Source organism: Ornithodoros turicata, chromosome 1 (genome assembly GCF_037126465.1).
Source record: "Ornithodoros turicata isolate Travis chromosome 1, ASM3712646v1, whole genome shotgun sequence".
In the NCBI taxonomy this organism is placed as follows: Eukaryota; Metazoa; Arthropoda; class Arachnida; order Ixodida; family Argasidae; genus Ornithodoros; species Ornithodoros turicata.
Window position 1 is genome coordinate 90,775,380 of NC_088201.1, and position 21,837 is coordinate 90,797,216.

Sequence of the window (21,837 nt, forward strand, 5' to 3'; positions counted from 1 at the left end):
GGTTCCAACGGTCTGATTGGTCCCATCGACCGATCGGACCCGTCGAACCTACTTTCTCTTTTACATATCCATGACTCCGTTTCTTATTTTTCTAAAAAAAAAGTTCACTCTTCCGCTAAAACAGCCCGTGTTGATGCCGGCTGTTAACTGAACATGTCAACGCTGATCCATAAAGCTAGGGGTACCACACGAATATATTGGATATGCAGTTATAATAATTTTGAAAGGCACCATTAGCCTACTGTGCACGCTCAACCTGAAGGAACCTTGTATTTTCCTGTTATGCGTTTGAGATATGTGCATGACAGTCAGATTAATCTTCCATGTTTCGTATCACTAATGTGCGGCATTAAATATTCCGAGTAACACAGCACAGTAAGAAACTTTCACTTACTTGTGAAAAGACACTGCAGATCCCCGGTACGCGAATTGCTTGCATTTCTCGACGACGCATGAGTTGGGCATTATGACTCGGTGGTCAGTCGAAAACAAATGCACAATCCTTTTGGTTCTCTCCATTTATAACCCGCAATAACCAACGCGACCTTGGCGACCTTACTTACAATTATGACTGTCGGCGCGCCAGGCTGACGCGACACCCGCAGTTGGTAAACCGAAACTTGCCTACGGTTGCGAGTGACGATGCGAGCATGAAAGTGTGCGCAGACAGAAGCTAAATACAGCAATGACAAACAAAATTATTCATTTCTCATTTATACACGTTTATTTGAACATTTCCCAAACACGTCCTTTATTTAGACTCCTCATAACAAATAATATAAAGACAGAGAATCATGCCGCCGTAAACAGCGAACTTGAAGTTTCCGGGTCTGGCAACTGCGTTCCACAAGATGGCAGCCTCCGCTGTTTGACGCGGGTTTAGCGGCAGCTTGACCCACCTGCTCGTGCGCGACACCGCCAATAGGGGACCGTTCAGCCATGGACTGGAGATTTCCGACAACCATGTCGCAAACAGTACATGCATCTGCTATGTTCCATACCTGTTCTATAAATATGTAAATAGCATCAGCCAGGACTTGTTGCGGCGATCAAGGAAACACATCGTCAAAGCGTAATCTAAAGGTTGAAAAGTCGAACACAGTTCACAATGGTCATTGACTGCCAGAGAATGCGTTAGTCTCGCAACAATGGGTGGCGGCATCTCTCTCTCTCGCGCGCGCTTTTTTTTTTTCCTCTTTCTTTCTTTTTGTGTGCATATCCAGCGTGCTCGGTGCTTCTGCTGTTTCATTGTTGAAGCAACATCGATCAAATTTATTATGGGTCTAAGATTGTATGTTATGTGTACAAAAACTTTATTTTCTTTACAGTTAGTAAGTTGAGGGGGTTGTGACCGAATCGACTATTGTCCGGTTGACACGGCAACTACGTGCACATACATTGGATTTGATATATGATCATCATAATCATGTCGAACTTCGCTACTTTCGTCAAGTTACCCACTTTTAAATTTCGTATCCTGTTTTTGCAGGACCATACAGCGCACAATATTGACGGAAGAAGAAGTCCATTCGCCATGACCCTTCGCTTTCGTATCATTGTCTCTTTAGCACTCCTGAAGACCGCGCTAGCCGCTAACTCCAACCTGCCACCTTCGTGTGGAACAACGAAGCGGGACTTTCTTGCGGTATTGTTTCGGCACGGAGAAAGGGCCCCGCTGGGAACTTTTCCGGGAGACCCAAACCCACAACATCCCTGGCCTTTCGGTTTCGGGGAACTGACAAGAGATGGAAGGGACAGAATGAACTACCTCGGCATGTGGCTACGACACAGCCTCGGAGAATTTATGACGAGCGATACACGCGACGTGGGTGCTAGAAGCAGTCCAGCGCCAAGATGCTTCGATAGTGCCGCGCTGCTCCTCGATGAACTTTATCCTGCATCTGGGAAGTGGGCGTGGCATGAGGGTGACCATTGGCAACCAGTGCCAATAACTTCGATGCCGAAGGACCACGACAAGTACACGTAAGATACCCCTCTTAATAACGGTAATAAACGGTACATATACAGGGCGTTTCATATGCAAATATCTACTAGTCTGAATATTATGGGGTCAACGCTATTTACCTCGGAGTAGGATTTCCTAGCACTTCTATCAGTTTAACTCGAGAAAAATTTGCAGAAATTTGCCAGAAACAGAGTTCTTTTGCCAGTAACAGAGAGCGCATATCGGATCCCCCCCTCCTCAATTCCATTACAGAATGCATTCACTATTACAATGGTAGTAGCTGAAACAAAACTTACGAAAACCGTCGTTTCGGGACGTGCAGATTGTCAGCCGAGCTCTGTTCTCCGTCAGGTTAATGTAAGGTGCGGCGGAAGAAAATGGTGACCCGCCTGTTCCTTCTCACTCCTGTTTCAGGTAGCTTGTATTGTGACCATGCTGCCGTTGTCAGCGGAAACATGCAAAAGGAAATGTGAGGCGGAGGTCCATGGGCTCCGCATCGCTTCTTTCGAAGATCTCAGCACGACCGACAATGAGGCCCGTGCACATGACGTCACGCGCAGCCTTTGAGAGCCTTTGAGCCACGTGACATGGGTGAACATGGGGATGCGTCACAGGCGTCATACTGCGGGCAATATGAGGCAGCAGCGTGTGTTTTTATAATGTCCCCTTGTACACTCTTAAAAATAAACTTCACCGCATAGCACGCTCTTAGCCAACCATCATCTCAAATTATATCGTTATCTGTCCTGATTTGTTGAAAACGGGAGGCGTACGCCTTTTTTGTGACACTTATGCTGTTCATGATTGTCACAAAAAAGGCGTACGCCTCCCGTTTTTAACAAATCAGGGCAGATAACGATATCATTCGATATGGGTTCATTTTGAACAGCATACCGCAACCGCATACCTCCTATCACTGTTAAAACAGAACTTCACCACATATCACGCCCATAGCCAACCATCATTCCGAATGATATCATATTGTGTATTGATTTGTTGAAAATGGGAGGAGGCGCCTCTCTGGGACAGATTATCTTGTCCAAGACCCGCTGTTTTGAACAAATTAGGACACAGAATGATATTATTCGGAATGATGGTTGGCTAGGAGCGTGCTGTGTGTTGAAGTTCTGTTTTAACAGTGTACCGTGACTATGTCTTCCAGAATCACGTGACCAAAAGTGACGTCACTGCACAAGCCTCATTTGCGCGCTCCGAAACCACCGTATTTCATTTTTCCTTTTTTTTTTCTTCAGCTATTACCGTTCTGGTAGGGAATATATATTTTGCAATACGACATGCACTTTCTGTTTGCGAAAAAAGAAACAGAAAAAATGAGGCTGACTTGGCAAATTTTGGAATTCAAAAATATGATAATTGGAATTCAGAAATATGATAAAAGAGTTAAAATGACAAAAGAGTTCGCAAGTCATGGCAAAATGACCCCCAGCTAAATAATGGTGACCTTATAATTTTCAGAAAGATCAATTTTTACTACGATTTTTTAACACGTTAGGTGAAGCCCATTGTATTGTTTGGACCCGTCGCAATCTGAACTTGGTCGATTTGTCTCCGCAATTTTGTATTGTATGTATATGCGAAGCGCGAATTGGCATCTGCTCAGTCCTGCCCTGTCCACCAGCGGGAGCGGGAGATTTTGCAGCACGGAATGCATGCAGTCGACCACCGCCCCTTTACCATCCATAGGCAAGGTGCTGGGCCCATGTTCTAGTAGCGTTCATATGCACCAAGGTCTCCGTCGCCTTTAGGATCTCCTGTCATCAACAGGCCTCTCCACCCTGCTTTGATCACCTGAATCATGATCATCATCTCTCAGTATCTACAAATGGCACTGGGGCATCGCCCAGCCTGCTGGCCGGCATCAGCCCCATCTCATCATCGTCTCTTTCTGTGTGTGTGTGTGCACTAAGTGCTATGGCGTATGCTAGTTATTATCTGTAGCAAGATAGAATGTAATAAAGTAACAGTAATAAAATATTAGCAGTAGGAGTTATTAAGGAATAAATAAAGTTATCGTCAACCTTGTCGGAGAATGTACTGCATGCTACAAATATCGCATTCTTCATTTTAGATTCTACTGTCCAAACTTCTTGCGAAAGATGTTGGCTGACCTACTGTCAAAGTTTGCGACAACCAAAGGACCTGGAAACGGTCTCCTACAAACCCTTTCGGCCAACGCCAAAATTAATGTCTCGGAACCACGTAAATTGCTGGACGCTTTGGACGCCCTGGTGGTGCAATCGGAGAACAACCTCAAGATGCCAGACTGGTTCGAGGAGGGAAAAGAGCAGTTTCTACAGTTCAACCATGCTGTTTATGTTGCCGTTGGTAGTGCACTTTCGAGGAACATGGGAGGAGAAATTATCAGGTATAGTACTAGGCTGTGAACATACACTATACACTCTAAAAACAGAACCTCACTGCAAAGCACGCTGTGCACCAACCATTGCCACGAATGATAGGGTTATCGCTTCTGATTTGAGGGAAGTGGTGGCGTACGCCGTTTTGTGGCAATTTGGATATATGATAATTGCCACAAAAAGGCGTACGCCCTCCTCTCTCCTCGAATCAGAAGCGATAACCCTATCATTCGTGGCAATGGTTGGTGAACAGCGTGCTATGCGGTGAAGTTCTGTTTTTAGAGTGATATGATGAAAGTAGCTTAGTATGTATGATGAAAGCTTTGTATACACTTGTCCTTTCTATGTGTTCCAGCCTCAGAACATCAATTGCCATCATATACACTATAGAGATAGACTATACAGATGAGCAGATTTTCTCTCTTCTCACACAGCATATTCCCGTTTCGTTTGAAATCGAACAAGATGCGAATTATTTCGCATTTCTTAACTCGTTGGAAAACATTCAGTATATGTATACAGGGTGTTTATTTTTATCCTTTCCAGATTTTTTACGAAAAAGCTATGAGAACAGAATGATGTCGTTTTTGCGGTTGAGTTATTCGGTTAGGCGGATATCATTTCGAAGAAAGTATGCAACTATAGTCCGTGACAACATAAGTCATACACTTGACCCCGCCCCCACACAAGAATCGCTCCGCGCACGCGAATGTAGTGCGGCGTGGCCAAGTGGGGACTGGGGGAGAGAGAGAGCCGGCACTATACATCGCGAAGCGGGGGCGTCGTGCAAAGGCTAGTAGCCAATCGCAGGAGCCTTCCACGGATGAGTGGGTGGTCCTCATTGTAGGACTTAAGTTGTCACTGACTATACACTCTTAAAAATGAACTTCACCGCATAGCACGCTCCTAGCCAACAATAAACTCGAATGATATCGCTATGTGCCCTGATTTGTTCAAAACGGTAGGCGTACGCCTTTTTTGTGACACTAGTGATGTTCATAATTGTCACAAAAATGGCGTACGCCTCCCGTTTTCAGCAAATCAGGACAGATAACGATATCATTCGAGATGATGGTTGGCTAGGAGCGTGCTATGCGGTGAAGTTCATTTCTAAGAGTGTACAAGATGACTAAGTACCTAAAATTCATTAATTAACTCTCTAATTGGCGAATTTTGGGCAAAAGCGAGATAGTAGAATGAGAGACTATCCTAGTTGAAAGCCATTCGACGTTTAAAAATTCCTAAAATACGCACGTGCGTTAAAATATCCATCCCCTAATTTTGATATGCAAATGGCCCGAAACCGAAAAAGCGCGTCACCTTCGCCGACGGAGGCTTATCTGGGCCGGAAAGCGGTTTATCTGGCCAGTAGATCGGCGTCTACTCCGATCATCTCCATCGCTCCAAATCACGTGGACCTCTGACGTGAAATGAGTGGTGTGCTCCCTGTGTTCCCGGTTGTCGCGGTTTCGGTTCCGGCTCATATGCATATCAAAATTGGGGGTGGATATTTTAACTCACGTGCGTGTTTCAGGATTTTTAAACGTGGAAGTACTTTCAACGAGGATGTCTCTCATTCTGCAATTTCTCATTTGCGCGAAATCCCCTAATTAAAGAGTCACATTAATAAATGTTAGGTAGTTAACCATCCTGTCATTTCAAACTATCTTCGAGATGTAGTCCGCCTGGCTGTAGATCTCAACTCTAAAAACGACACATATGCTGTTCTCATAGCTTTTTTATTAAAAAATCTGTTAAAAAGAAAAATAAACACAGTGTATACGGTGTGGTGGAGGGAAGTGTTCCCGAGAGGGAGAAGAAGAAACTCCAAAGCTTTTTCTGTGTCTTTTATTGTATGCCAGTTTGAAGCGTTTTCTCAGCTTTCTTTTTTTTTACCCAAACCGTTTGACCATGTATCACTCTAATCTCAAATCAGCAGAAATCTCATGTAGCAGAATTCGTCAGGTGACGACTTCAATTTCTCCTGGTTTTTACATTCAAACTCAAACTCAACTCAATCTCATATCACTGTCACGTATACTAGTTCCTTTTGTGGAAACTTCCAAAATCGATACGAATATCACGAAAATCCTAACTAGCACACAGCGTACCTCCGCAGCAATTAATCCAACATCAAATCGGTTGGCGTCGCTTGGTAGAATGTGAAAGGGCCTTTTCCACGGCACAATGTTAGAAAGAGCCGTCTATGCAGTTCTTTCATCAGATGCGTCTAAATATTCGAAGCATGGGAAAATTTGGAACGTTTGACTGTCGAACAATGATCTCGAACATGCCCATTTGATTTTGGAACAATGGAAAGTGCAGCGATCCAGTGAAATCAGATTGAAGCAAAATCCTCCCGACCCGAAGCTTTTGCTTCAGTCATTTACAGCACCCCTCTACATATAACTGTCCTTTGCGGTGCCATACAGACGTGCGTCATTGTTCTTTTTCTGAAATGCGCAGCGAATATTTTCGCGAGGGACTGTTCCTGAGCTAACGGCTCTACCGGTGCCACTCCGTCCATGCGATCATTAACGCAATACGCTCCATACGTATTGTTACAGGCTAAAGGGCTTTCGATACACTGTAGCCCTTTGTGCAGGGCGAAGGGTTAGGATGAGCAATTCCAGTCAGCATGACATGAACTGTTTGGAGGGAAATACATCCCATTCTAACACTGCTTTATGATCCCCCTGATGTTCTCTCAAGAAGATCGAATCTTATAACTGCGATAGGAACCATCTAACGCCGCTTACACGAAAACGCGGTTTAGAAGTAAAATACCGAATGGAAGGCTTAGGATGGTTCCCGCGTAGCTGCTTCTAAAATAAATGAAATACAAACATGTGCACACGACACGACATTTTGGAAACAAGTGTGGATGAATGTCTCGAACGCAGGGTTTTTCCTTTCGAGCCCACCTGAGAGTCGCGTTCCTCGCGTTCCTCGCCATTTCGTATGGCTTAACACATTCGCTTTTGCTCCGCCTTCGCCTGCGCTTCTTGGGAGACCGTTGAATGGCGTGGGGCGTGTTCACACAGCCGTCGCAGATTCGTAAGTATGCGCTGAATTTGCCCATCAGCATAGCAACAGGCGGGCTACGTGGTGCGCTTCGCGGGGTGAAGCCTGAAGAGCTGTTCCCTGCCAGCCAGCCCGCGTGTGCCTATGACCGGCGGCGTTAAGACAGGAGATTGAACGGCGATAATATGTTCGTTGTCCTGTACGTTCACGTTGGAAATAAATCTTTATGTGCTCTTAATTAAGGAAGGCATCACTGATGACGATCTCCGCGAATACTGCACTCATAAGGGTGCCTTCGCACCGCACGCGGAGGAAAAGGAGCATAAGGCGTGGCGACAAAAGTATTTCGAATTAATACTGTTAGCTTTGTAAATCCTGCGTTAATATTAGACTCGTACACAACCCAAGTAAGCTATGCGTCGTGCCATATCCTGACAAATGACGCGACTTGAATATTAATCTGAACGTCTACTTAGATCGTCCATGCAGCTTTAGAGATCGCGAATTAAAAACAAGCAGCCAATGAACGACAAACGTAGAACAGAATGCTTTATTCACCACACACTCTCGTGCAGCACGACTGTTGGGGGTCGGCGATTGAGCCACCACAATGTCTTTTCTTTTCTTGCACTTGCGTCATGGCCATTGACCATCTCGCGTGGCTGAGTACTTAGCGTGCTGGCCATGTCAAGTCGAAACTGGGAGGCACTTGCGGGTTCCAATCCCTGTCTGGATTTTTCCTGGGTTCTCCTCGGACGCTGTCAGATATATGCTGGCACAGCTGCCTTAGAAGTCGGCCCAGGACGCACATTCCCCCTCGAGCGTTAGTCGTGACGTTGCCCACCTCTGTGAGGTCGACAACGGCGAGCTCTCTCACTAGCACTACCACCACCACCATGGCCATTGGACGGCCTGTGGCATTGCGCTGACAATGGCGGAGCAAACGCGAACCCGTGTAGCTAAGATGCGGCGAGAAACACGCCCCTGATCCCCGCAACGTCAGTTCTGCGTCACCAACGTTATGCAACGCGAGAGTTATAATTATAAAAAACATTTTTTCGTGGGGCACCTGCCAGACCCTACTGGGTCAACAGCATAGGCAGGTGAGAAATAACCAAAAGGAAGTAACTGATATATCTGTGTTCCCCCTTTAATTTTGTTGCGTGCTTATTTATGCACGCGTGCTCTTTCTTATTGAATGCTGCACAACGTTTACACGACAAGCAATTCATGCATGTAATCGTCTTAAAGGATCAATGAGGTGATATTTCACGTGGCTCGAAACCCTGTCTCATTCGTCAAGCTGTCCCGGAGGATCCGCCACGCAAAATATTTTCGCTCTGCGATGTATTGTCATTGCACAATCGGTGCATTTACAAAACCAGTCAGAGAAAGCGGCCGTAGACGGGCGACAAGATCCCCTCGCGTGACGTCCGCAGGTCCCTGTGCGCTTCTTCCTTGTTTCTGTCTCGTCAGCTGATGTGCTGCTTATATATTTGCTTGAGCTGCGCTAGTTTACATCACGATGCTACGTCACATGATTGGCTCTGCCAGCGGGATATGCTACGTCATGAGTAGGGCTCAAGGTCTTCGGTATTTACCGAAAAGCACCGATAAAGGTGCACCGGTAATTTAAGTTTTTTACAAGCTTGGTGGAAATAATTATTCACCAATTGGCGTCGAAATGTCAACTTCAAATATCTTGATTTCATTTCCTGTCCCTTCGCTCTCAACTGGTTGGCAACGCACAGTGGACATGAGGTCGTTCTTGAAAGAACAGATATTGCGTCTTTAGCTTCTCACCGGGTCTTAATGTTGCCTATAGTAAGGTTCCAGGCCAGTTACAAATAGATCTGCATAATGAGAAGAGGTCTGTTCGGTCAGGAAGTGCCCCAGCTAGAGCCTAGAGACCACGGAATGTACCACTGCGAACTATTCGCCTATTCAACAAACAGTGAAAACTAGGACACGGACCTAATGAAAGATTTGCCTTCCGCAGGAAACCTCCTATGCTATTTCCTCACAGTGAAGAGAGCGGTGTGCGATGTCACCTACATCGCTAACATGCACCTCACAAACGTATCAACCCCTGATTTTAACAGTTGGTATTGTAATGAAAAAAAGAATGAAAAACACAGAAGGACATCAAGTGTTGGTTCACTGCATGCATGGGAAACTCCCGTCACGTTCCTCGCCGGTTTCTATCGGGTGTCTTCACGTTTCAAAATATTACCACCGAAAGACGCCGATTCATGGTGAGCGAAATAGCTACCGATTTCTCCCACCGAATCTCTGAAAAAGTAACCACCGAAAACCGGGAACCCTAGTCATGAGGTATCCTCCACCCTTCCATGGTCCCCCGATATGCTCTTTCGCAGAGTGGCGGATTCTGTAAAGGTGTGGGCGGGAACAGTGGCCTCGCGCTGCAGGTTACGTGCGCCCGTCGTTCTTTCACAGGAGCTCATTTTATTTGCTGGAAAACACGCCGCAGCAAAAAAAAAAAAAAAAAGAGAAAAAAGAATCAGGTGGCACCTCACTATTCCTTTGACCATCACGTGTGTGACATGTTTCACTCCCCCTGGATCGCTTCCGTATAATGACGTTGGAAAAACTGATGCGCCATTCATGTAATCTCTGTAATGTTTAACTACTCTCTAAGACGTGTATGTTTGTTTGTAAGGAAAACAAACGAGGAGAAAGCAGCCGTAAGACGTAAAGCATGACGCATCATTGCATTTACCTTTCAGAGACATCGCGGACAAAGTGAAGGAGTATTATTACCAGCAGAATGTGACTGAAGAAGCCGCAGGAGGTATTATGGCACCGTTAGACGTTCCTTACAAAACATTAAAGAGGCTACATCTCTTCTCCTACCACGACCTGAACGTCATCGCTGTGCTCTACAGTCTGAATCCAAATGAAATCAAGAAGCGTCCGGATTATGGATCATTGGTTATTTTTGAGTCTGTGAAGAACACGCTCCTCGATGAACCGCAGATCCGTGTGCTCTACAGAGATGGCGAAACGGATCACGTAGTTTACGACATCAAGGGATGTCCATATCCATGCACTGCGAAAGAGTTTCTAGCGTATGTCGACGAAAATTTCAAACCCATGACGAATAGCGAATGCGGTATACCTGATGACTACATCCTGCTGTAGGTACCACAACACACAACACAATCCCCACAAACTTCCACGGCAACCGCAATTAGGTGCTGGATATATCTTTCGCTACTTCTTTTCACAGTTACGCACAGGATACACTTTCCTTCTTTTCAGTTTTTCTTACTTTTTCTACATTAATTACAATTACACCCGCACTCAGAGTGTGATGGAGACGCGTGGAACCTCTAAATTGGATAACTTTTATTTGTGTCTTGTGACAACAGACTGTAGCCGAACGAGCATCGAATAAAATGAGGAATCAGCAAAAATGTAGCATGTGAGTATTTCAATTACCTACTGTAAGCGGGACACACCACTGTGCCACGTGTCCTGCTTGACACTCAACATGCATGGATATTCGAGCACGTTCTGTCACAAAACGGCTGGCGCACTGCAATTTCAAAAGAATGGTTGGACACACTACATGAAGGAGTCTCAATTCCGCTTGTGCAGGGCGCTTTTATATCATGGCAGACAGAAGGGTCTCATCGACCTCGATATTTATTATTATACATGTTATTAATGCGTTAGCAGTAGGAGTGTGAAAGTGGAAAGAGCTGTATGTGTGTGTGTGTGATGGTGAAGCCTCACCGAGGCAGAGGTATAATGGAGATGTAAAAGGGAGACAAGAGGGTACATGTAAATGCAGGTAAATAATAAGTGTATCCGCAGGTTACCGGCGGTTATTAAATGTAATTAACTTCAATTAAAGGGAAATTGAGAGTAATTAAAGCAAGTAAACGTAGTTAAAGCGAATTAAATGAAATTCAAGATTGTCTCAGGTGCTTCGGTATACAGGGTGTCCCAGAAAACGTGTCATTGAATTATAATAAAAAAAACTACACCACCTGGAGTCATGCGGTGAATGGCATTTGTTCTTACTGGGTTTTTGCCACCTCCTCATGTGAATGTCATGTAACGTAAGTTTAATTATGTAAATTTTTGCGAGCTTAAGTCGGAAATTTGCCTAGTAAAGGTCACTTTTTTACCCCACCAATGTGAAGAGCGTGTCTAATTTAGTCAAATTAATGCTAATTGACAGGGATATTCAGGAGCTATCTCATCGGAAAAAATAGCCGAACATCATGCTCTACGGAGGTCGCACAGAATAGCGCACGACGAATTTTTCAGCGCAATCTTTGTCAGTCCGACGAAAGGAGGTTGGAAACCCAGCCCTCCCCGACATCGCAGAAAGAGATAAAACAGGCACGGCTTATCACGTCCGACTTTCGCTGGAATAATGCTTTCCCTCTCCCAATTTTAGGAACTGTTACTTTTTCTACTATCACTCTCTGGGCTGGCTTTGGAACCTGCTTCCGTCGCACTGAGAGCGATTGCGCTCAAAAAGTCATCGCGCGCTATGGTCCGGTGCTCCGAAAAGCATGATATTCGGCTATTTTTTCCGATGGGATAGCTCGTGAATATCACTGTGAATTATCATGAATTTGAGTGAATTCGGCACGCTCTTCATATTGGTGGGGTAAAAAAGTGACCTTTACTTGGCAAATTTCCGGGTTCAGTTCGCAAATATTTACATAATTAAACTTGGAGTACATGACATTCACATTAGGAGGTGGCAAAAACCTAATAAGAACAAATGCCGTTGACCGCATGTTTCTAGGTGGCGTAGTTTTTTTTATTATAATTCAATGACACGTTTTCTGGGACACCCTGTATATAACTACAGGGTAATTGAAACTAATTGAGGCTAATTAAAGGGGCACTACAATGCAAAAACAACTTGTTCTCAAATGAAAGTCCGTGTTTCAATTAGTATAATGTAAGCAAAATTAGTTCACACAGCGCCACCGTTTCGAAGAAAACGCAAAGAAAACAGAGCAGTCTTTGGCGGCAAGCAATAGAATCCTCAAAAAGCAAAGATTGACGGCATCCAATCAGACTTCAGAGAAGCACGCGCATGCCTATCGTGTGTGTGTGTGGATTTGGAACGGGTCCGGTTGTAGTGTTGTGTACATACGCGGCATGACGCGCATTGCTGAATTTTTCAATACAAATTTGTTGAATTGTAGCCCTCAACAGTAGTCACAAATGTTCCAGTGACGCGTCCTTCGGACAGCGACACCAGGCTGCGTAGTCGCACTATGTTCTCCGCTGGAACTGCTCAATAGCGTGGCACAAGCAGCATGGACTAAAAGCACCGATGCACGAGCCGAAGCGACGTTCACTGCTTAGTGCAGAGGCAAGAAGGAGTCCGGTGTAATTCTGACTGTAGCTTCCTAACGGAATCAATGTTTGGAGTTACGACAACAGGTGCGAAATTAATATAGCGTGTAACGTAATTTAAAGCGAACTTGTGATGGCATTTTAGTGCCCCTTTAAAGGTTACTTAAATGGACTTGCGTATAGTAATTGAAAGTGTCGAATCGGAAGTCAAGTACAGACAGGAAGGTGGACAACCGGAAGTCGAGTTGGACCAGAAGTGGATACCGGAAGTGGATACCCAGAAGTCAAGTATAGGCAAGAAAAGGCGCAGAATGCTAACACATTTCTCTCGCATTTACCGCTAAATCGCCAATGAATTGTTTTCCTTCTACTTATAGCTTTATATTTATTTTTGCGGCGTAGAGTCGACTAAGTGCACTTGCGCAACACAAACATTACGTGCGGGTGGGAATTTTAGCGTATGCAGCCTTGCACGCCCACAGCTTCCTAAGAAAGTGCTCTTAAAAAAAAAAGAAAAAACATTTTTATGGTGGCGGTGGTGGTGGTGGTGGTGCTGGTGAAAGGGCTCGCCGTTGTCGGGCTCACAAATGTGGCAACGTCACGACTGACACCCTGGGGAATGTGAGGCCACATTTTTATGGATTATCTTGTGTGTCCGTCATCACGCCAATTAGGGGGCGGGAAGGGACTGCTTTCGTAATATAGTAAAGAAAGTCACATGCATTTTCCGCTCACTTTTGGAAATTTAATGCCTCATTGCTCCGACTGTATTTGATCATTATTAGTGAATCGCCTTTGAGATATATTGCGTTTGATATCATTATGAGGAGTGTACACTATTGCACCAGAACCTGGCCACATAACACTACCCGCGCAGTCAATCGTCATTCAGAATATGATACGATTATCTTTCCTAATATAGTCCTCCTGTTATTGAAAACAGGAAGTGTACGTCTCTTTTGGACACATTATGTAACATGCAAAGTGTCCAAAATAATGGCATCTCGCCGATTTTTAACAAATCAGGGAGGATGATCACTCGGAATGGTAATCACTCCTGATTTGTGGAAACCGCGTAATGTACGCCTTCGCGTGACACTTCTGCATAAGTGTCACTAAACGTCGTACGCTCTCGTCAGTCAGGTGTCAGGACGATGTCATTGTGGATGGTGGTTGGCTATAGGAGACTCTTACGCGGTGAGGCTATGTTTTAACAATCAAGATAAAACACGAACGAGCGGATACAAGGTGGGCCATTGCAGCCGAAACCAGCCAGCGTTGTAGCTCGACCTCGCTGAAAAAAAATATGTACATTCCTTACGGGTCTATATGCAGGATATAAACTTTTTCTCAATATTTGTTGTCTTGATCATTGGGTGGGGGGTGCTCGAACTTGGCCCAAACATGAAAAAATGTTGTCCACTCCGTGCGTCTTTCTGACACATACAGAATGTATTTCTGCGCTTTCTTTACCTGGTATTAGAGGGGAAGGGTTCATCTAACTTCCCGAAGAGCATATGGAACGAGAACAAATCCGTTGACGTCGTGAGAGCACAAGAACGGCCCGCGTTTTAGGCGAATACGATTATTTTTCCGCAAGTTACCGTTCTCTCAGGAGTCCGGGATTATTTATCCTCGTAAACCACTGTATGGAGATCCGCTTCACGTAAAAATGTGAAGCTCACCTATGTTCATTGCTGAACTAAGCGATCGAGAATATCGATCATTTTTAAAAAATGACACTCTTCAGATAGTGTTTTCGCATACTTGAGGTCATATAGGAAGTGAAAGAAGTGTCATTTGTAGGACTGATCCTCTCTCATAACTTATTGAAAATCTACAGTTGTATTTTTCCTTAAACGCGAAAAAAAAATTGTTTTCGTCACTCTACTCCGCTACAGCTCATATGTTAGTTGAGGTCGTCTAGGAAGTAAAAAGTGAAGCCTTTGTGATCCTCTCCTGTTAAAAGAGACCCTCTCCTTGACCATTTTGAAAATCTAGATATATGTATTTCTTAGGCAAAAAAACAAAAACAAAAAAAAAACAAATTCGTCACCATAGTCGGCTGCAGGTCAATAAACTGTTGGGGGCGTTTAGAAAGAAAAAAAAAGGAAGTACCTATGTGGAAAACACCCTCTCTCATAACATTTTGAAAGTCTACATCTGTATTTTAAGCGAGAAAACAGGTCGTCAGCGCATTCATATCGCGTCTTTAAGGTACCATTATCACACTTTGAACGAAGTTCGCCTTTGGTTCTACCGCGAGTACTCACAGCCGCCTCTTCGTAGCAGCTTCGTCGTTTCTGGTTGTCTCACTCATGAGTCATGACACTGTTACGGTACACACCATTCGCGACTTGTTTATCGAACAATGTCCGAGAAATGTACCCAAGCAGCACAATGTACTGAAAGTCGAGTGCAATAGGGGTGGACGGTATGTGTCTTATCAGCGTTCCTTAGTTTTAAGAGTCTGTTCAAGGTCTTCCACCTACCCGTCCACCCCTATTGCACTCAACTTTCAGTACATTGTGCTGCTTGGGTACTACTTCTCTGATGACGCAGCGTGGCAGTAGAAAAACAGAAAATACAATTGCTAATCTTTGCCTCCACAAGCATGACTTTGGAATGCTACGTAGCACTTTTTTGCCTTATCCCGTATTAAAGGGCAATGTGACGGCGTTAGCAGTACTGTTTTGATCTCAACGCCGTTTGCAGAGTATGCGTTTAATCAGACAGTGAACTTGGTGAAAATACATTGCGATACATAACTGATAACGTGAATATGCATGAATACTATAAACACACTCCTAAAAAGACTGTGCACGAACACAAGTGAGAGCCGTGGTGGCCTCGATGCACGTAATATAGCAAGTGAACCTCTGCTCGGCGACCCAAGCGCACGGCTCAAATAACGTCTGGGCCATTTGGACCTTCGAAGCGAAGAGGCCCGTTTTGGGGGCGTCGGAAAGAACGTATGCAGGCAATGGGCAGACAGGCCATAGGTAGACTTAGAAAACATAGTCTTGTAGGATCTGTCTGGTGGTGAATACAACATTGAAATTGGTTTTGTTTCCACATATATAGTTGAACATAAAGGGGCAGAACACTCCCCGTCTGGTATCGCGAGATACCACAATACAAAACAAACTACACTGAGATGATCACTGCGCTGCAATGCTCACTCTCGGTCGCTTGAAAGCAGGAGGAACGTTTCGCCGATGGGCCTTTGGAAGACCTTCACGACATCGTGCTCGCATATCTTCACTTCCACTCTGTACACTCTTCCATGCTCATGGAGGTACTTGTCCACGTCACAGTCCCCAGGGGCAGCCGTGTTGATCCTCAGCTCTTTGCACGCACCGGTGAAGTTGATACCGCAGTCAGACCTCAGCAGTTTGACGGGCCCTCTGATGGCGAAGAAACGTCGCAGGGCGTTAATGAATGCAGAAGTATCCATGGAGTCGATGACCTCGATGTGTACCGCTCGTACGCAGAGGCAGGTGAAAAGCACAGCCCATCTTTTGTTGTTGGTGAGTCCTCCCCTTGTCCTGCGTGCCCTCACAAGCCAGGGTCCAAAGACGTCGACGCCCACGTAGGTGAATGGAGGACCCGTGCGAAGCCTGTCTCGTGGCAGGTCGGCCATGATTTGCTGCTGAGGCTTGCCCCTCAGATTGCGGCATTTAATGCAGTTCTGGATGACGGATCCGACACATCTTTTGGCCCCAACAATCCATAGGCCAGCTGCTCTGATGGCACCTTCTGTGAAGTGGCGGCCTTGGTGTGCAACCCTTTCGTGATAGTGTCGGACCAGCAACGTGGCGATGTGATGTCGAGGAGGTACGACGATTGGATGTCGTTCGTTTTGGCTCAGTGTTGAGTTCCGAAGCCGTCCGCCGATCCTGATGAGGCCGTCCTCGTCCATGTAAGTCCATGTAAGGGTCCAGCTTCCAAAGAGGGCTGTCCTTCGGTACCACACGTTCCATCTAAAGGCATCTGACCTCTCTCGAGAACGCATCGCGTTGGATATTTGCGATGAATAGCTTCTCAGCTGTAGAAAGTTCTTCGTCCGTACGTGACCTGCCACAAAGGTGCCAGGCTGCAAGGTTGGGACGCGGCATCACGTTGGGACTGAAACGAACGCGCAATGTGCTGCAGGTGCGCAATTGCCCTGACAAGCCTTGTCCAGCTTGAGAATCGTTCGAACCTCTGAGAGCCAAGCTGCAGCTGCAGTGATGCGTTGGTTGCGAATGTTGTGACAAGTGGACGGACCTCCTCGTCCCCCTCTGGATCCACAAGCTGGAAAGTGTCGCAAGCAGTCTCTGACGTGGGGATGTCTATCTCCACGCAGGAAGTCTGGGCAGGTTAGCCAGGTTGTTTCAGCGAGACGACCAGCAGACTGTTCTTGTGGCTACGTCGGCAGGGCTCTTCTCGCTGGGAACGTAGTTCCACTGACCAGGATGGCTTGACCTGCGTATGCGCTCAACTCTGTTGCTGACATACACGTAGAATCGTCTCGACTCGTTGCATATGTATCCCAGTACCACTCTGCTGTCCGTGTAGAATTTTATGGCGTCGAGGCTGACGTCCAGTTCGTTGACGATGACGTCTGCCATCTCGACCGCAAGCACAGTTCCACAGAGTTCCAGTCTCGGGATCGTGTGCTCCCGTTTCGGTGCAAGTTTCACCTTCCGGAGGACGAAGCCGACGTGAGTCTCGCCCGAAGAGTCTGTGCTTCTCAAGTAGGCCACTGCTGCGATAGCCTTCGTTGATGCATCAGAGAATATGCACAGCTCCCTACGGCACGCTGAGCTGAGGGAGATCGCATCGTACGTACGGGAGATCTCAATTTTGTTCAGTGCCGGCAGAGAGTCTCTCCAGGTTTCCCACTCTTTGCTCTTGGGAAGCTCATCGTCCCAATCCTGAGTTAGTGATGATAGCTCTCTGAGCAGAAGTCGTCCCTGTATCGTGACAGGCGCAGCAAATCCCAGCGGGTCGTACAGGCTGTTAACGGTCGACAAGACTCCCCGCTTTGTGTGTGGCTTCTCGTTTGGAGGAACATGGAACGTGAAGGTGTCGTCTTTGATGTCCCAACGTAGGCCCAGGCTACGCTGTGATGGAGGCACGTCCGATCGCAGATCCTTTAGGTCCGTGGCGTATTCGTCCGATGAGAAAGCGTTCGTTACAGTGACACTATTAGAGGCTATCTTATGCAGCCTCAGGTTCGCTGTTGACAGCATGTCCCGCGTCCTTCGGAGAAGATCGATGGCAGCCTGTTCGGTAGGGAGGGGTGTAAGTCCATCGTCAACGTAGAAATTTCTTTCCACGAATTCCCTGCCGTCGGTTCCAAACTCCTCTTTACCCTCCATGGCCGTTCGTCGCTGACCGTACGTTGCGACAGCCGGTGAAGGACCGTTTCTGAACACGTGAACTCGCATCCTGTACTCCACCACTTCCTTGGTCGGGTCGTTGTCCAGGAACCAGAAGAATCTGAGAAGGTCTCTATCTTCTTCACGGACGACGAAGCAGTAGAACATTTGCTGTATGTCCGCAGTGACAGCGAATGATTCTTTCCGGAATCGAAGTAGAATGCTACGTTCACACTACGTCAGTGAACGCCGCGAATGTCGCGAAGGACGGAGATGCCGGTGAACTTGTCACGTTCACACAGCAATCCGTGAATCTCGCGGACGCCGCGAAGGTGCCAGAAGCCGCAGCGGGAGAGTAGAGATTGCTTCTACTTTTGACGGCAGTGCCGGGAAAGACGCGAGTATCGACCAATCAGCGCGCTCCGCGAGCGAGAATGCTGGGACGGGAGAACAGCGGCGTAGACAACAAACATGGAGGATGCGTAACCTGGTCTACGAAATTCTAATCAAGACTCTAAGGTAGAGCTAAATGTTGTACGACAGCACGCGCAAGAGAAGCGGAAACGTAGATATGAAGACCTCATCATAGCAGCTGCTGAAAGAAGACTAGGAAGTAAGTGTGTCGACTCTGTTGAGACATGTGTGCTCTGCTGCTCGAAGCGGGCGTCGCTTTACAGGTTGCTGTATAAAACGCAATAGATACGTATTTGACAATTGGGTAGTTTCATTTATAATCGAATGATGCCCGCCGGTCACATTTTTTATTTCTCTCGAAAAAACATATGTTATCCCACCCACAAAGAGATGCAAAAGGTGCCTGACCGCAGGTGTCAGCGATATTTTCTTCTCCGTGCACGGCGCTTCGAAGCAACCGGCGCGATTTTGCGGTTTAAATTTTTTCCAACTTTGTGACCTTGTATCTCTTGAACGAGATGTCCCATTTGAACGAAATGTTTTTTGCTGACAGTGTGGATGGTGCACGTTCCATCGTGGGCTATTAAATTTATATGGTCAAGAGAAAAGTACACGAAAAAAAATCCCGAAAACGCAACAGAGAGCCTTTTTACCGCTCGTTTGGAAGGTCATGGCCGAGGCCTTGGATCTCTGACTATGATGTTCTTTCTATGAGCAGAAAGATCATTTTTTGCTCTTTCGTTTGAAGTTAAATACATTGCTTTGTCTTCAGCCATTATCCCGTAAGAATGCCGTGAACACGGAAGGGTAGGGAAAAATTCTCATTTTCGCGTCAGTTTTTACCCAAAAAGGACATCTTCAAATTTTCCGATATTTTCTGCTAACATAGCTGAGACATAGCTGTTTCAGGATATGCAATAAAATGTTTGCTTATTTTGGTCCCACAGGGCGCGCAATTTTTTTTTCGCACCCCTATTGGGGTGCGCTCGCAGGGGTCACACACGTACAAAGAGTGGACTTCTACCCCAACCCCCTTTCTTTTCTTTTCTTTTTTTTTTTTTGCTTTCGGTGAGGGTGCCGTCATGCCGAAGGCCGACTATGGTAATACGCACAGATCACTGTGATGTCCGCAGACAAGCAAAAGTTCGTTGCTTAGGCTTTCCCACCCGGTTAATCCCTTCAAGGTTACGTGCTTGAAGGAACTGGGACGTGGGAACATGGCATTTGTAAATACTCCGGCTTTGCCGAACCCGAGCGCGAGACGAGAAAAAAAATTGCGCGCCCTGTGGGACCAAAATAAGCAAACATTTTATTGCATATCCTGAAACAGCTATGTCTCAGCTATGTTAGCATAAAATATCGGAAAATTTGAAAATGTCCTTTTTGGGTAAAAACTGACGCGTAAATGAGAATTTTCCCCTACCCTTCCGTGTTCACGGATTTCTTACGGGATAATGGCTGAAGGCAAAGCAATTTATTTAGCAATTATTTAGCAAAGATTAGCAATTTATTAAACGAGCGGTAAAAAGGCTCTCTGTTGCGTTTTCGGGATTTTTTTTTCGTGTACTTTTCTCTTGACCATATACATTTAATAGCCCACGATGGAACGTGCACCATCCACACTGTCAGCAAAAAACATTTCGTTCAAATGGGACATCTCGTTCAAGAGATACAAGGTCACAAAGTTGGAAAAAATTTAAACCGCGAAATCGCGCCAGTTGCTTCGAAGCGCCGTGCACGGAGAAGAAAATATCGCAGACCTGCGGTCAGGCACCTTTTGCATCTCTTTGCGGGTGGGATAACATATATTTTTTTCGAGAGAAACAAAAAACGTGACCGGCGGGCACCATTCGATTATAAATGAAACTACTCAATTGTTATTCTGATGTATCACAACGACATTTTACGTATTGCACGTGTGGAGCTTGAGTACAATTCGAAGAATGAAACGGATCAGTTTTTGTAGTGGAGTACGGTGGTGCCAGTAGTGCCGGCATTCCCGGCATTCCGAACACAGTGTGAACGAGAGGGTCGCAAATGCCGTAAAAGCAGTGAATGAGTTTCCCGCGTTCGCGGCTTTCGATGATGTAGTGTGAACGTAACATAACTCCGAGGAGGCTGTTCACAAGGTTGGGCCTAGGCAAGAGCACATCATTCAGAGAAATGCCTTGGAATTTGGCGCTGGAGTCGAAGACGACACGTATTTGTCCTGGCTTTTATGGATGATATACGCCGAAGATGGGAAGGTACCATTATTCCTGTCCATTGCTCTTCTCTGGAGCCAACTCGGCGTGTCCGTTCGCGAGGACGTTGGCCATGAACGCCAAGAAGTGGTTCTTCACCTCCGGCTTCCTTTCCAATGTACGGCGAAGCGACGTGAAGCGAGACAGTGCTTGGTCCCGGTTAGAGCCCTGCACGGGCCCGGGCCCCCGACCCGGCCAGGGCCGAGCCGGGTTTGCTATTGGCTGTGTGCTCCGGGCCGGGCCGAGCCCGGGTCGACAAAATACGCTAGCACCGCGGGCCGGGCCGGGCCGGGCCCGGGCCGACAAATATGTTTCCGAGAGTCAGGCCCGGCCGGGCCACGCAGCTAATTACACACAATGGAGATGCATTAGTTCATATCATCATTCGCTTGCGTCATTCCTGTGCATATTTTGCAAAGACAAGCAAGGGATACTGCATTAGGCATATGATTCGACCCTCTAGAACATTCTGAAAGCCACTTCACATTGCTCGTCACTCCTCACGTATTTCACAGTCACTTGGCAAAGCTTGGCGAGAGGGGTATGGACTGGGAGAAGGAGTTTGTCGACAGCATCCTCTACCTCCGCAAAATCTTGACAGTGTAACGATAACGCCCATGCCCGCGTACGTTCTGGATTTAATTTGGTCTGGTGCGGTTATGGTGTTAAACCGCCATCACTTGTATGTTTGTCTTCTCTCCTTATAAATTTACTGATAAGTTTGTTTGATAATCGCCAGAAACGCGTACGTCGCGGCTGGAAATACTATGCCGGGATCTATTCGCCGGGTCACCGGGCCGGGCCGGGCCGGGCTCTATTCGATTAGATTCCGGGCCGTGCCGGGCTCTAGTCACTGGGTCACCGGGCCGGGCCGGGTCGGACCGCATAAAAATATGAAGGTCCGGGCCCGGGTCGGGCCGGGCCATTTTTCGATGCGCTCGGGCCGGGTCGGGCCCGGAAAAATCGGCCCGTGCAGGGCTCTAGTCCCGGTTGTCTGGCAGTACACGTCTCTGTGCGCGGAAGGGCAGCGGAGCAACCCAGCTGTTGTCATCATCTATCGTGAAGCCTTCTTCCATCATCTAAAGGAAATGTCT

General features: G+C 46.5%; 2 protein-coding genes across 4 annotated transcripts in view; one reads left to right on the forward strand and one right to left on the reverse strand.

Moving 5' to 3' along the window:
- Window positions 1-10,799, forward strand: part of LOC135366192 (testicular acid phosphatase homolog) — a 55,552-nt gene extending 44,753 nt beyond the window's left edge. For all 3 annotated transcript variants that reach the window (XM_064598867.1, XM_064598859.1, XM_064598875.1), the window contains 3 exons: window positions 1,490-1,983; window positions 4,056-4,352; window positions 10,116-10,799. In XM_064598867.1, the coding sequence (XP_064454937.1) occupies window positions 1,535-1,983; window positions 4,056-4,352; window positions 10,116-10,530 (1,161 nt within the window). In that variant the 5' untranslated portion in view covers window positions 1,490-1,534 and the 3' untranslated portion in view covers window positions 10,531-10,799. The remainder of the gene's footprint in view (window positions 1-1,489; window positions 1,984-4,055; window positions 4,353-10,115) is intronic.
- Window positions 10,800-17,096: 6,297 nt separating this feature from the next.
- On the reverse strand, window positions 17,097-18,254 carry LOC135378578 (uncharacterized). The gene has a single exon (XM_064611636.1). It carries the CDS (start codon window positions 18,252-18,254, stop codon window positions 17,097-17,099), a length of 1,158 nt encoding a protein of 385 aa, XP_064467706.1.
- Window positions 18,255-21,837: the final 3,583 nt, after the last annotated feature.